Raw genomic sequence first — 16,478 nt, 5'->3', positions numbered from 1 at the left:
TATATTGTCTTAGCTTTCGAAACAGTACATGTCTACACAAACAATGAATGACATATGAGTGATCATATTCAGACTCAAATGTGATATATATATATATATAATGGTAGTTTGGTACAGGTAAAGATGTGTGGAACACAGAAAATGAACTTTTGAGGTTTTATATATAAGTGTGAAATACAATACTTTTTTTGTCCCAATTTGTGTGACACTTTTTGTTTTCTGAGAGTCAAACAGTTTAAGTTTGATCGAAAATTTGCGCGAGGGATCTTCAATATTTTTGAAATGAAATTTATATATTTGTAAACTACGTAAAAAGTACTATAAGTTACAATAATTGACAATTCAAAATAATTAAAAGATATATGAAAAAATTACAATCAAAGATAGACTTATTTTAGTCTCGAAATCTAAAAAGTACCACATTATTTGGGACGGAAGGAGTAATATATGATATACATTTTGCACTATGTTTTCATCCTCGCATTATTAGCCTTTGTTGTTTTACTTCTTTAAAATTGGGATACTTTTTATACGACTACTATATATGTAGGGGTCGTTTGGTGTGATGGATAAAGGGAGTTAATCTCGGGATAAATTTTGAGCACCCTTTAATTCTTTGTTTGGTTGTACATCATGGGATAACTTATCCCAAGATTAATAATTAGTCCTGGGATAAGTTATTCCTATCTTTGGGTGGAATAGTAATACCGGAATAACTTATCCCAGTATAAGATAGAAAAAATGACAAATGTGTCTCTTTAAACTCTTTCTGTACCTCATTTTTTATATCCATGTAAAATCATATATTATTTTAAATATCATGTATAATAATAGTTATGACCTTCACTACTCCTTATTTTATTATAATAATTCTTCATATATTTTTTAAAAATTACATTATATAAATATAATTTTATTTATGAATTTATTTGACTAATTCCTATGTTTATTTATATTTTAATTTACTTTCCTTACTATCGAATTACATATTTTTAATTGTATATTCTTTTAGCCACTTGAAAATTTATATTTTATATATCAATTAAAATGAGAAATAAAACGAAATGCTACGGTACTGAATACAAGCTTCTAGTGCAGTTTTCTCTAAAATTAGTTTATATTGGTATTCTTTTTAGCTAGATCTTTTGTCTATTTTTTTATTTTTTTTGTTATCTTCTTTTCATCTCATGTACGCTAATTTCAAGAAGAATTCTATTGTTAGTTCACATAAATTTTGAAGGAAATAGTAACATGAAAGATGATTTAAAAATGAAGATAACTTTAGGATTTTACAATTTAAGAATGATACGTGTTTAAATGAAGTAACATAAATAATAAATCATTTTGTACTTTAACAAATTTAGATGAAAATTTTATTCTTAAATACATTTGGTACAATTATGGAAATGCACACACAAAAATATTTAAACTAAATAAGACAAAAAAAATTATTTTTAAGAATAAATAACTATGGCTTGAAAAGAAAATATATATAAAAAAAAACTAAATAAATTGAAGGGTATTTTTGTAAACAAACAACTTATTCTTAGAATTTATGTAATGCATATTGCATTGAAAGCAACCAACCAAACAGTCAATAAGAAATAATCTCAGCATAACTTATCCCATCCTAACTTATTCCAGCATAACTTATCACATCATAAATAATCTCATCATAACTTGTATTCAAACCAAACGACCCCGTAGAGTATAGAGGTTAGAGAAAATATTTGTTGTTTAAGGTTGGTTTGGGGGTGCGGGTGGTTAATTTTTTATAAAAATTGAGATGCATGAAGTCGTATCATAAAAAGTAGTGACGGACCCAAGATTCTCATAAACCAGTGTCAATAGTTATAGTAAGAAAATTAAAAAATATAATTATGAGGCCACAAGACTTGAATACACAACTCTAAGGAACTTTTGCAATCCCTTAATCACTAGACTAAATCTCTCACTTGTGTCAGGGAATGTCAATACTTTTATATATATTTATTAAACCAAAATTTGACCTCTTAATTTTTCGGCGAAAGGGTGTCGCTCACCCCTTTGCGCCAAGCAAGACCGCCCTTGTCCCTTTCCTTTCTCCATTCCGCCTCATTATTTGCTTTGTTCCAATAGAGTCTAAGGCAAAGTGGTTCGTATGCCTACTTTACCTACTTGATGAAAGGGAACGAACAACGTTTTATTTATGGGTTTATGGATTGGATTTCGTCAGCCTCACGACATAATCAGAGTGAGGCTTTCGTTACCGGCAAACGCTTCTCCAAAGGCGACTCTCTCGAGTTTCCTGTTGTTTTCGTCGTTGAAGTAGTCTTTCGTAACGCTACCAAACGAAAGAAGTCACTATCAAACTGTTCGCCCTATTGAAGTACCAAAGGTGCGCTCAACCCGGTGACTAGGAAATGGGTTTGCCCTTAAATTGAAGTGATGAGGTCGGAAAGAGGGAAGTAGGGCTCCTATTGACTAAAGGTTGGTTCTTCGCTTTCCTTTAGAATGAAAGTTGCTATGAAGCCCCTCTCCTTACTGTCAAGTGGTTGAACGCCCCTACTACTTACTTTGTTTGATTCAAAAGGCGAACAGCCCCCCCCAACTAGTTGTATGGGGTGGGGTGCTTGTGAAAAGCTGCTTTAGATATGAGTAATTCCTATAAAAAGGCAAAGTCTGGTATTTGACGAAGATCTTTCTATCAATAGATAGGAATGAGTGTTCGATATAGGGGATAGGATCCATCTGCTCTTTATCTCACAATTTTTTTGTGAGAAATATATATATATATATATCGTTTATCTATCTCTTGTCTATCCATCCTTGATTCTCAAGTCCAATTTTTTGGTTTCTCGAAGCCCCGAATGGAATGGATCGTTTCTGCCAACGAAATGAACGCGGAGCCCGTTCCGAATGCTTCTACGATCCGGAAGTTCTCATGAAGAGAATAAGATGCTGCTCCCCTTCCCTCTTTCTTTTTCCGCTTTGTTAATCTTCCCCTCTAACGCGGGCCGGGAGGCGACGGGCGCGGGAGGAAGAAACCTAAGAGAAGACGCCCGTCTCTTAGGTCCTTTTTTTCGGTGCAACACATGAAAACGCCCTCTTTTTGTCATCCATGCAGCTTTCCAGATTTTGTATTGAACGCATGGCGTAGCTAGGACCCTTCAAATTCTGTTTGAGCCTATGTTCAAGCCAAACCCACCCCCTATTTTACTAAGGATGGAAAGAATGCCCACCAAGTTCAGATAAGAGAATGCTTTCCCCAACCATTAAAGTAAAGGCTCGACGAAGGGAGGGAGGTGCGGCGGGGGAAGGAAAACGCTTTCGGAGATCGAGATTTTATTTTCATCGAAAACGAAGAAGGCCGAGGATGGCCTACGGTGCGTCTTATCTGAAGGGAACACGCTTTTTTGACCGCCGTGGTATGATTGCCGGGCCCTCTCCTTACAGTCAAGTGGCTTTCAGCTCCTCTCCTCGTTCCGCCCTTCCTATTGGGATAGCAGCCTTCGGGCTTTGCCTGCCCTTTCTAATAAAAAATTCCGGCTCGGCCCGGGAAAGCGCTGGCAACAACTGAAAGGAAGGGGTCCATGTAGCTGCTGTGTCCGCCCCCTTCTTAGTCAATGGGGCACAGCAGGTTCNCCAAGTTCAGATAAGAGAATGTTTTCCCCAACCATTAAAGTAAAGGCTCGACGAAGAGAGGGAGGTGCGGCGGGGGAAGGAAAACGCTTTCGAAGATCGAGATTTTATTTTCATCGAAAACGAAAAAGGCCGATGATGGCCTACGGTGCGTCTTATCTGAAGGGAACACGCTTTTTTTACCGCCGTGGTATAATTGTCGGGCCCTCTCCTTACAGTCAAGTGGCTTGCAGCTCCTTTCCTCGTTTCGCCCTTCCTATTGGGATAACAGCCTTCAGACTTTGCCTGCCCCTTTCTAATAAAAAATTCTGACTCGGCCCGGGAAAGCGCTGGCAACAATTGAAAGGAAGGGGTCCATGTAGCTGCTGTGTCCACCCCCTCCTTAGTCAATGGGGCACAGCAGGTTCGGCATCTACTACAAAAGAGAGAATCCACTTCAGTTAACCACGTCTATGCTAGGCAACGTGTGGAATGGCCGAGAGTGGACCTTTTTGGATATATAATCTAAGTCAAGAGTAGAGTTACAGGAAAAGCCGTCTGATGGAAAACAACTTTCACATTCGGTTCAGAGAACACTTTTTTCGTTGAGAATTCCTCGTTCCCTTTCATGTGAATTCCCCAGCGATGAATTTCAAACTTGTGGGGCCCTATCTATTCCATCTCTCGAGCCCCGAAGAAGACCCCCTACCTTTTGGACTCCATATATCTTTTGACTCTATATATGTGGGCACCTGATATCTATGAGGGTTCACCCACCCCCGTTACAGCATTCCTTTCTATTGCGCCTAAAATCTCTATTTCTGCTAATATTTCACGTGTTTCTATTTATGGTTCTTATGGAGCTACATTGCAACAAATTTTCTTTTTCTACAGCATTGCTTCTATGATCTTAGGAGCACTGGCCGAACGTGACACCCCTTGGCCAAGGGTGGGTCCGCCCCTGATAAAAAGTTGATCTTATAACAGCGGTGACAATTGATAGTTGTGGAAGATGATAATGATAACTAATGATAGTGGTTGACAATATATAGCGCGGTGATTAATTGTGTTGATTGGTGATTATTGTGATAATGATTGTAAATGATGACTAGTGATATGGTGATAACTATTTATAATGATTGACTATAGAAATGATTGTTGTTTGTGAATGAATGAGATTGATGAACCATCATTTTGAAGAAATTTTTAAATAAACATTTTAATGATGTCAAATGTTATGAATCTTAATTATTCAAATTTATTTAGACCTATTTAATATTGATTGAAAACATAAAACAAAATTTCACGTAATAATTAAAAAAATTATAACTAAAATTCCAACATAAAAAACGAGCTTAATAACTGAAACTTGAGTAGTTAAAACTAAGACCTTAAGTGCAAGTAAATAAGATTTTAATACATCAATTAAAAAAATATAAATATAAAATAAAATTGCCATTAAAAATAATATTTGAGCGGGGTTAGCTGGAGCGAAGAATATTTTGATTTTTTATTTATGTATAAGAGATGTTATTTTTTTAAAAAAAATTCATATATTATTTTTTGATATTTTAAATTTAATAGTTCGTCACGATTTATTGTCGGTGAGAAACAGTTTTTATTCAAAAAATGTTAGCAAATATTTGATCGACCGAATATCTTCCGAGCAAAAAAGCATCTTCTTCACTAAGTTCCAAAATATAAGAGAAACTCCTTAACATTTTGTGTTTAATGGTATTATTTCCTTTTCTTAGTAGGTTTTACACTTACTTTATTAACTGTTAGGTTAGGAATAAGAGTCTGAAAAATACTTCAACTTTGGTCGGATTTGCTGTTGTGATATTAAACTTTTATAAGGACCTATTACCTTCCTATACTATTTAATACCATATTTTAAACATATATATTTGTCCACGTGGACATAAAAAATAATGCAAAATTATAAATAGTAATGTGTCCACGTGGACACATATATACCTTTAAAATACACTATTAAATAGTTCAGGGGGTAAAAAATACGGTATTAAATAATCTAGGGAGGTAATAGGTCCTTATGAAAGTTTAGTATCGCAACAACAAATTCGACCAAAGTTGGGGTATTTTTCAGACCATTATCCCTTTATGCTATGATCTTCATTGATTGATATTTAAATAGTATCGTATATTGTATTGATATTATTAAAGTTGATAATTTCGCTTAATTGATACACGCTGAATTGGTATTATTAAAATTTCTTGTTAAGAAATTACTCATCAGTCAATAATATTATAAGAGTATACGTATCTTGTTGTGGTATCATTAAGGTTTCTTATTGAAAAATTACTCATTAGTTAATAAGACTGTATGTATATTTTTATAGTGCTCTTGTTTTGAAATTATCCATCAGTCAGTGATATTATAAGAGTATATAACAATATATATATATATATATATTGATTTAGTATCAATTAAGCGAACTTATCTCTCTTAAGATATCAATACAATATATGATACTCCTTCCATTTAAAAAAGAATGGTCTCATTTCCTTTTTAGTCAGTTAAAAAAGAATTACCTCTTTCTTTTTTTGATAACATTTTAATTTCAGTTTTCCACGTGGCATGTTTAAGGCCACAAGATTAAAGAACATTTGACATAACTTTAATTTAGGATCACAAGATTCAAAAATCTTCTTTATTTTCTTAAACTCTGTGCCAAGTCAAACTAGATCATTCTTTTTTAAACGGAGGAAGTACTTATTTTATATCAGTTAAGCGAAATTAATAATACCAATACAATATATGATACTTATTTAGTATCAGTTAATCAAAATTAGTTAGGGATATATAGTGTAATTATTTAGTGGGTATGAATATAAAGAGATATATGTTAGTACTCCTTCCATCCCATTTTATGTGAGGTAGTTTGATTGGGGACGAAGTTTAAGAAAAAAAAGGAAACTTTTAAAACTTGTGATCCAAAATGAACGATAGAAATTTGTGTGGTTGTATACCATTTTATTAAGGGTAAAATAGACATTTTATAGTTAAATTGTTATTTGATATAAAAATGTATTAATTTTTTTTGGACTGATTAAAATGAAAAGTAAGTTACATAAATTAGGACAGAGGGAGAGGGAGTAATTATTTTGCTTTTATGAGATTTTTGCTTAATTTCTGTTATTTTTTAATATGTTTTTATGTGTGTAGTTGTTAGGTTAATCATAGTAAGATATTGCATGTGTTTTTCCCGAAGCTTGGGCGTAATCGCACGCGCCATTATCCAGTTTATCTGAGAGTTCAGATCTTGCCACGTGTATTTCCGTACAGAACAAAATAGCATCGGTTTCTATTTTCTCCCTCTTTTTAATTTTTGTTTTGTTGCTTTCTTCTTCTTCCTCTTGTACAAAATTTAACTCTTCAATCTGCAAAAATCTATGTAGATTCACTCCAATGCAATCTCCAACTACCTCTTCAATTCTGTAAGAAACAAATTCTTGTTCAAATTTATAGTATCAAAAATGGAGGTGGAGAGGTGGGTTGGGTTTGTTGAATTGATAAACAAGCCAGCTATAATGGAAACATTCGTCGACATTTTGGTTTGCGTTGTACCGATTTGGGTTGCCATCATGATTGGATTGTTGATCGGCTGGTCTTGGCGACCTCGTTGGACCGGCCTTGTATTTTTAGGACTCCGGTCTAAAATCAACCGCTTTGTTTGGACCGTTCCTCCCGGGTTTGGTGCTCGCCGACTCTGGTTAGCCTTTACTGCTCTTTCGGCCTTCTCGGTTGGTAGGAAACTCTGGTTTAATTTCCAGGGGAGGACACGTAAGCCTTCGGCGCCGGCGGCAGCGGATTCGGGTTCTGTGTCGGCGGATGAATTTGGATCGTCTTCAGTGGTTTCGGGTCCTGGTCTGGGTTCGGTTTCTTTTGCGCAAAGGAACGATGATACCATAATCAGGTATGTTGTTAACTTGATCTCATTTTTTAACATATGCATGTTTTTATTTCTAGGGTTTCGATTTGAGTTGGATGTAAATGTGTTTTCGTGCAAAACGCTAGGAATTTTAGGGATACTTGCATATCTGATAATGAAACTAAGATTGATTGCTATATTTTGTTTTATTCGTTATAAATGAAGGCAAACAAACTTGTTTATTGTGCTTTTCTTTTTTCTGTGAAATTTCGGCTTCATTTATTGACTACAAGTTTACTGTTTCAATGATCTTTGAACGGTCTATGCTGTTGCTTGTAAAGTAACTGGATTCGACCAGCTATAGTTTTTCCTATTTAATGGGAATAGGAGGTCATCGGTTAGTATGCATTTACACTTGGGAGTAGATGGAAAAAGTTCTCTAGTACAGAATCAAATCTGGGGATCGGTGCGTCTATGTTTGCTGTTGAAGAAGAACACAAAGGCCCAATGAAGTTTCTGCATTGTATTTGAGCTGATCATAGCTGATTACAGTGCTTTACAACACTTTATAATCAGCCTGTACATTGTACTGCAAGTGTTTCTGGGCCACCTACGTGCAGTTAATATATTAGGATGATTGAAAGAAAGCAATGTATTTTTAAAAAAATGAACTTGAATTTGAAGAAAGTGCAGTGCTTTGAATTTGAACTTTGAAAATTGTGAAAGTTGTATCTTATGTGTTTTATTTCAAAGTGTGATGGATATTTTGGTATGTCACAAACTTGAATGCAAGTCACATAAGTTGGTATAGACAACACGTATGGTATTGTTGGTCAAAGGTGGATATTGTTTTGTAGTTACCATTTCATAAAAAAATTCTGCTTAATCTGATTCTTCTTGCTTCTGAGCTTTAATTTTGACACGCAATAATGCAAATGATACAATCATCAGACTTCCATGAAAAAAACAATACAATCATCAGACTGAAGGTAATTCTAATTTCTAAACTCTCCCTAGAAAGGAGCTTAGTTTCATTCAACTTTATGTAGGTTTTATCTGTAAGATCAGGATCTGTGCTCGGCTTTTTTATTGTTTAGGGGGTGTTTGGAAACTTTGGATTGGCTTTTTTTAAGTAGTTGATAAGCTAAAAGTCATAAGTTGGTCATACCCAATTTTTGGCTTATGGCTTATTTTTGTACTTTTTTGGCCTAAGAGTAAGTGCTTAAAAGCACTTTTTTGTCTTTCCCAAACACCTCCAAAAACAAAGAAGAGCTTAAAAGCCAAAAGATACTAAAATAAGCCAATTCAAACATCCTCTTTGAATGAAATGGCGGTGTTCAGAAAATGAGGATCAAACCATCTAATTTTCAGTGTGAATTCTAGCGTTAATTCCTTTTTTTTGGTTGTAAAGTTTATGAATTGAAATTATTATTCTTTCATTTCATTTGCTTTGCCCTAATCAAATGCCCTAGCAGTATTACTATTGAAGTTGGTTGTTCAAATAAAGTTCCTGAGTTTAGTTGTCATAAAACTGCAGAAGATTTATATCAACTCATGTGAGAAAATTCATTAAGGGGCTTTATGATATTGAGACTTCACCCGTTAAGGAATGGCTTATGTGAGACTGACAATTTATGAAGGAGCTTTAGAATAATGGGAGTTCACACCTTCTTAAGGAATGAGCACCTGCAAACTCAATAGTTCCTATTCTATAGATCTTTGTGCTATACTTATACTGTTAGTAGCCCTTTGAGTCTTTGTTTTCCTTAAATCATTTGAACATTCCAGGTCAAATGGATCTAAGAGAATTTTTGAATGCTTATTCATTAGGGTATTGGTTTTGAAAGGTCTTTAGAGACCTAAGGTTGTGAGCCTTATAAATTATTGAACTATCCATATGTAAAACCCTGCAATCTCACGTGTAAACCTGTGCCATCCTTATTTATCGACAAAAAATGAAAACAAACTCATCTCATCTGTGCCGTGAATAAAGCGTTTGCGTGGAAATGCCACCGAGGTCCATATTTGCAATTTGTGATGATGCTGGGAGTTGTGGTATTAATGTGACAAAAATAATTACCTTCTAATCCACATTGAGTCACTACCTTCCAACTGATGCACAAGTGCTTGCTGATTGTTAAATAAGTTTGGTCTGCGACTTGTGTTCACTTCTGTGGTTGAATTGGATAATAACAAGTCAAGCTCATACACATACTTATAATGCCCAACCCCCACCCCACCCCACCCCACCCCACCCAAAATAAAGGTTACAAGTTCACGAGTGAAATTAAGTGCATTGTTCTGTACAGCTATTATTGTATCAGATGTAATGTACTGTAGTTATGACAAAGTGGTATATGTGGATGCTTATTTTAACCCAGATTCATTTACCTCTTTTTTCCACCTCTTGATATTGGAAGCCGATTTACTATTTGAGGGGTTAGAAAAGAGTATTTGCTTTGCCAAATGGGATTGCTTCAGGAGCAAGAGCACTTCGCCATTAATCAGGAGGGTTGGAAATTTTGAGTCACCAAGGGAGAAATATGGAAAGGACAGTGGTTGATTTCTGGGCGTGGGTGTTTGTGGGGTGGAGTTTACCATACTAGAAAATAGAAAAAGAGAAGGAATAAGCCACTAAATTTCTGTTTCTTATGTAGTTAGAATTTCTTTACCTCTATGAGTTTATATATTGTAATTCTGATAATACAAAATTGCTAGTTTTGTTAGACTTTCTCTTTCATCAAATTGTATAAACTGTGATTGTTCAAACATCTTTGGTTCCTTTTATCNCCAATCGCAGCCTTCTAAACTCGGTGGATAATGGGCCCGCCCCTATTGTAATTTTGATAATACAAAATTGCTAGTTTTATTAGACTTTCTCTTTCATCAAATTGTATAAACTGTGATTGTTCAAACATCTTTGGTTCCTTTTATCTACTTATTTATTTATGTTATACCAGTCGTTTTTTTCCCTATTTTTGATCCTCTGCCGAGGGTTTAAAACAGAGATTATGGATTTTCTCAAAGATACAAAGATCAGGCGCCCAAGGGTGTGCCTTGTGGTCAATGAAGTGGGTTGGGAACCATGAGGTCTCACGTTCAAATTCCAAAAATACTAGGTGATTTCTATTCATCTGCCCAAGCCTTGGTAGGCAAAGTTACCCAATACCTGTGTTGGTAGGAGGTATCCTATGAAACTCCCGATGAAAGCAAAGGCTTTGTGCTGTACCCGACCGCCTAACTTCTCTTAGGTGCAAAGCGTAAGCCCTTTCACTAAGTGCTTCCCCATTTGGGGAGAAGATTAAACCCCGGATCTGGTGCCTCTTCTCAACAAGAGATTCAAGGGAATAGCCTCTCCGCATAAGTTCAGTAGTCAAGGTGCGCGCAAGCGGGTCTAGACACCATGGTTATGAAAAGAAGTCTAAAGATCCCACCAAACCTCGTTGCAGCTTTAAACAACTGTTTACCTTTCTGAAAAACTGAGTTGTTTACTTTTCGGTTGTCATATTTTTAGGAAATGATTTGCTTCATATTTTACAAACTCAAGACTTGGGGGCGGCACCTTTGCCTTCTGCTCGTGCTAATTGCGAGATGCATGTAAATTATGGCAGTGACTTATAGGGCCATTTGTTTGGGTAATCGGAAATTTGGGGGAGTACTTTGTGACTGAACTCTGATTCTTGATTCATGAGGGTGCAGCCCATATGATCCTTACAGGGGACTGTTCTGTGGCATGCTATTTGGATATTCATTCATCATGAAGCTATACACTAATGTCAGAAAAAATCCATAATTTTTAATTCCAGACGCAAGCACTATCATTACACTCATATCTCTGAGTTTCTTGATCTTAGCAATTCTCTTGCCTAGTCCATGTGCATCTGCAATACTTTTTCTATTTACTCCTGGAAAGATGCCCAGAACCGACAATCATGATTTCTTCAATAATTATCCGTTTCTAGTCAATCTCTCTGCCTTATCCCTCTCCCTCAATATCCTCAACCAGTCAGTCTGCTTTCTTATTCACCGGATACTGGGTCCAAAGAAGCAGTACCTTCATCAGATGAGATTTTGTTTTGATCTGTGCTATCGTCTTTCCATTAATTGAATGCATACCTACTTCTTCACAGATTTCTTACTAATCTTGTTAACACATCCTGAGGAAGTTTAGAGTTGGAGACCCGTGATTGTGCACAAACTTTTCCTGATATCTTCTGGTATGAAGATTAGGAATCACGTGTTGGTGTGGCTGTCAGGGTTTTGGTTCAGCGGAAAGACACAGCACATTATGTGTGGGTTGGGCATACTTCATGAGTTTGAACCCTGCCACCACCAGCTGAAGCTTGTTATTTAAGTGGGAGCGGGGAGGAGGGGTGGTGCCCATACTCCCCCCGAGTTTCAAACTTGAGTGCCAACTGCGATTGGGTCAGTTAACTTGCAGAGGATTTCTCAGTTACAAATAAATTACATTTTGTCTGTAGCATATTTTGCTTTCCTTTGTTGTTTGATGCAATAAGTAGTTTCCTGGAATTGAATTAATCTGGGAAGAAATCGTAATTGACAACTGCCATTGTTCAATGTTTACGAGAAATGGAGCTGTTCAAATTTACCAGTAGTTCAGTATAATTTCGTGATGCATTAAATACAGTCTTTATCTGCAAATCATGGTTCTGAAGTATATACGAAATTTAAAAGTTTGTCTTCTGCATTGAATTGGCCTTTTTTCTGTAGTATTGAACAAGATATGAAAGAGTATTTGTGTTATTACAGTTCTAGGGAAGAAGTTGGTTGATTTAAACAAGAATTATATAAACCTAATTAACTGTCTCCTTAGAAATTGTGTTGAGTGTTGCATGATCAACTCTATATAGAGCTTCTTTACTGGCACATTTTTCACCCTTTTAGATTATTTTTGTCCCTTCATATGTTTAGAGACATGACAGCATCTACTCCATTCCTGCAGCCATATTACAGGATCGGAAAATGAGGACATTGTGACAGAGAGAGATCTGGAACACTTTCTACATCTACTAGATGGAAAGGATGGAGAGATGGCATGGCAAACCATGATGGACCGCTCTACTTCAAACTTCACATACCAAGCTTGGCGGCATGAACCCGAGGTCAAGTTTACCTAAATTGTGATATGGTTTTTCTTCAGCATTTCTGGTTTTAGAACCATTTTTCTTGAGAATTGCTTGATCCTAACTTCTACATTCATCACAAAACTTCATAAGCTGAAAGGCTGAGAGGGTGTTGGCTAAGCTTATAAGCTGTTTAGATTGACTTAGAAGCATTTTTGGGCTGATCTATGCGTTTGTTAAATATCAAAAGTATTCTAAGCCAAAATCAACCAAAAATCATAGGTTGATCATCCCTAACTTGTGATTTTTCAGCTTATAAGCACTGTTAGCTTGGCCAGATTTACCATTTCATCCTTGAGTATTTTTCTAATTTCCAAAATACCTTTCCTAAACAAAACCCTAACTTTCTCTTCACTTAGTATATCTCGTTCACCATTTTCTTGAAAAGAATAGCTCTAAAAAATATAAATTTTTTGAAAAATTTGTAAGGTTATTTGTTCATTTTTAGCAAAAGAACCGCTTATCAACATATTTTTTTACCAGATACATCAACTACTTATCATCAATTTCATCACTCCTATCCAAACACACTACTGTCTTTTTATAAAGTCAACTGTGTATTTATTAAGTCAGTTTCAGCATTTAAAGTTTGTTAATGGTTACAATCAGCTTAACCCAAATGGGCTCTAAGACTGATTAGGATTCCTCAGAAACTACTATCTCCTTTTTGACCCGTAACGGAACTGGTATTTGGAGCTTTAAGTCCAGCTTTAATAATGTCACAACTTAAGAATTTCCGTAGCACAACACAATCTGCCTGAAGCTATTTATATGTTTGATACTTTAATATGACGTGTCTAAGCCATGTTCTTTAAGCAGCTCAATTTCCATTTGATGTCTTGATGTTCCAAATGATCCAAAGGCTCAATTTCCATTTAGGTTCAGGTTGCTTAGGTAAGGTTTCTTGTTTTTGGGGCAAACTGTAGAACCCGTCTGCTGATAATTTAGTAGATGACATGATATCAATTTGCCTTTTTCATATAACTTATAAAAGCATGAATACGTAATAAAACTTCTCTTGTTTCATAGAACTGATTGGTTTCTGGTGACAGACTCGCTGCTCTTAAGCAATGAGTCCCTTGCGGACACAACTTTAGATTCTCATTTTAGCAACCTCAGAATATATCCATTTTTGCTTGCTGGATATGTCTTCAGTATTTTTTGCCAAATATAGGGAGGTGGGGGGTTGACATGTTTTAGGGATATGGGAAACACTTCATATTATTATTTTGACATGGAAAAATAACGTCATAGACCTAGCTTGAGGAGACATGTGTCTCTGCTTAAATTGCTGCTTGATTTTGATGTTTTTGTTGGTTGTATAACTGTATGGCTACATATTTGATTGATTTATTCCTTTTGCTACTTTCAAATCCTCATATGATTTTTGAACTATTACAGTTACATACTGGAAAAATACGTAAGTTGGAAAAAGAGTTCTATTTTTTCATTTGCTGTGATCCTCTGCGAACCAGACCATTTTTATGCTCTTTAGCTAGATACGAATATCCGATGTTGAACTTACTGGAGTAAGTATAAACCATTCTCTTCTTTGAATCTTTTTAATCTGTAATTCTCAAGCCATAATTGCTGGTGTATTGCATGATTTGCAAGGTGACTTTGCCTATGACCAAAGGCTCTTTATCCATACGATTAATTTAAATTTTCTTTGGAAGTTCTCTGTTCTCTCTTGGTGATTCTAAAAGAACCATTCTATTTGTCAGATGGGCCCAACAATCTACCGAACCAAAACTGTTTTTGAAGATGCAACTCCTGATTTAGTCAGAGATTTCTTCTGGGATGATGAGTTTAGGCCGAAATGGGACCCAATGCTTGGTTATTTCAAGATATTGCTGGAATGGCCACATACAGGATCTATGATTATCCACTGGATTAAAAAGGTGTGTTACTCATCGAAGCTATCTTAGTGTTTTTGTGAGAAACTCCTTACGATGCATTTCTTCCATTAGGTTCTGCCCTCACATAATATATTTTTGTTGCTACAGTTCCCGTTCTTCTGCAGTGATCGTGAATATATAATCGGTAGAAGGATATGGGAATCTGGGAAAACATATTACTGTGTAACAAAGGTGAGCTATAGAGGACCACATGTGAATTTGATTGTTGTCTGAATGCTTCAAAAACAAGTTTTAAATGACTGCTCTGTCTATACAGTGATTTTTATTAGTGTTTCCACCTGACATTTTTCAGACCTTTATGACCTGTGAAGTTGCTGTGTCTAAAACCTTTAATTAGTTTCCATGAAGTTCATAAATTAACTTACTTGTACTGGGACTAAGTTATCCTATATTACATCTTGTAATGATGGCTTGTTAGTTGGGTTATGACAACTATATATTTTTCTCAAACCATGTAGCCACGCATCATATTCACATCTTTAACATGATCTTCCACAGAGTGTACCATACCCATCTCTGCAAAGACGTGATAAGCCTAGGCGTGTGGACCTGTACTTTTCAAGCTGGATTGTTAAGCCGGGTAGGTAGCACCATCACCCACGGATGTTTAAAGGGACACTAACTTTGCAAATTTCCTGTTGCCTGTTGCATAAGTTGATTTACTCATTGTACTCGTGAAATGGTTGCAGTGGAATCAAAGAAGGGAGATGGACAGCTATCTGCATGTGAAGTCACGCTTCTTCACTATGAAGATATGGGCATCCCTAAAGATGTTGCTAAATTGGGAGTTCGTCATGGAATGTGGGGAACAGTCAAGAAGTTGCACAACGGCTTCAGAGCATACCAGAATGCAAGAAAATCAGAGGCAGCAGTTTCTAGATGTGCTATGATGGCTCGGATCACTACAAAGATCTCGCTTGATGAAAGTGTTGATGCTTTGGAGCAAGTTTCTGCTGAAGAAGATAGAGCTGTGGAAATCCAAGGCCAAAGAGGAGATGGTGGGATTGACTGGAAATGGGTGGCTATAGGAACAGTCGCTGTAGTTTGTGGCCTTCGTTCAGGTATGATAGGAAAAGCTGTGCTATTTGGAGCAGGGCAAAGGATTGCTCGCAGAGGCAGAAATGCTCAGTGAGGATTGTAGCAATTCTACCTTATTATTGTATGTATGCATGTATTATTCTTTATTGGTTTTAACATTAAAGCCTACAACCATCAGCGTGGGGAAAATAATTACTCCATGTACTCTTGACATAAAAAAAGAGAGACCGTTCCTTTACACGGATCGACAACACAGTGTTAATGGTTCTTCTGGCTTTATTATTTTATTAGGTTGAAGAATGGCTCTGCCGCTTAGAGCAGAGTTGGTGCTTGGTTCAGTTTGAGTCGTTTTTTTTTTCTTTTCTTTCAATACAGTCGCTCAACCAACATATTAGTTTGCACTAATTCAATTAAATGTTATATGAAGTTTGTAAAATAACAAGTCAATAGACGTAGGAAGCATGACAATCTTGTCTTTGTATGCAACAAATGAAAATGGCCACCAACCATCCTTACATCCATCCACTGTGGGATACATTTTTGCAAAGCATAGACCCTTACTGAATAGGGCAACTCAAAAGAGGAGAACAAGGGTTCTTCTCACAACTAACCAAGAGATTTTAGTGGAATTGCCACATTTGAAATTGAGCACAGTTTTGGAAAGAAATAACGCACTTATTTCTCAAGAAGACGTGGGAAACATGAACGAACGAAATAAAAAAGATATAGTAACATTAGCAACAAGAAGAAAATCAATACAGAAGTAAAACACACACGCATAAGGGAGGTGAAGCTTTAAAACATAATACACAAGTAAAATGATCAAAAAGACTTTAAAATAAATAATTGAGTCATTACACACCATAAAAGTAAACAAAAATTGT

At 35.9% G+C, this 16,478-nt stretch overlaps 1 protein-coding gene across 1 annotated transcript; it reads left to right on the top strand.

Moving 5' to 3' along the window:
• The first annotated feature begins 6,968 nt into the window (after nt 1–6,968).
• Nucleotides 6,969–15,899, top strand: LOC125872970 (uncharacterized). The gene is made up of 6 exons (XM_049553792.1): nt 6,969–7,538; nt 12,457–12,616; nt 14,362–14,538; nt 14,644–14,727; nt 15,055–15,136; nt 15,246–15,899. Exons 1-6 carry the CDS (start codon nt 7,099–7,101, stop codon nt 15,686–15,688), a joined length of 1,386 nt encoding a protein of 461 aa, XP_049409749.1. The 5' UTR covers nt 6,969–7,098; the 3' UTR covers nt 15,689–15,899.
• The last annotated feature ends 579 nt before the right edge of the window (nt 15,900–16,478 follow it).

This window comes from Solanum stenotomum, chromosome 8 (genome assembly GCF_019186545.1).
Source record: "Solanum stenotomum isolate F172 chromosome 8, ASM1918654v1, whole genome shotgun sequence".
NCBI classification, from domain to species: domain Eukaryota; kingdom Viridiplantae; phylum Streptophyta; class Magnoliopsida; order Solanales; family Solanaceae; genus Solanum; species Solanum stenotomum.
This window is presented reverse-complemented; position numbering and strand designations above follow the sequence as displayed.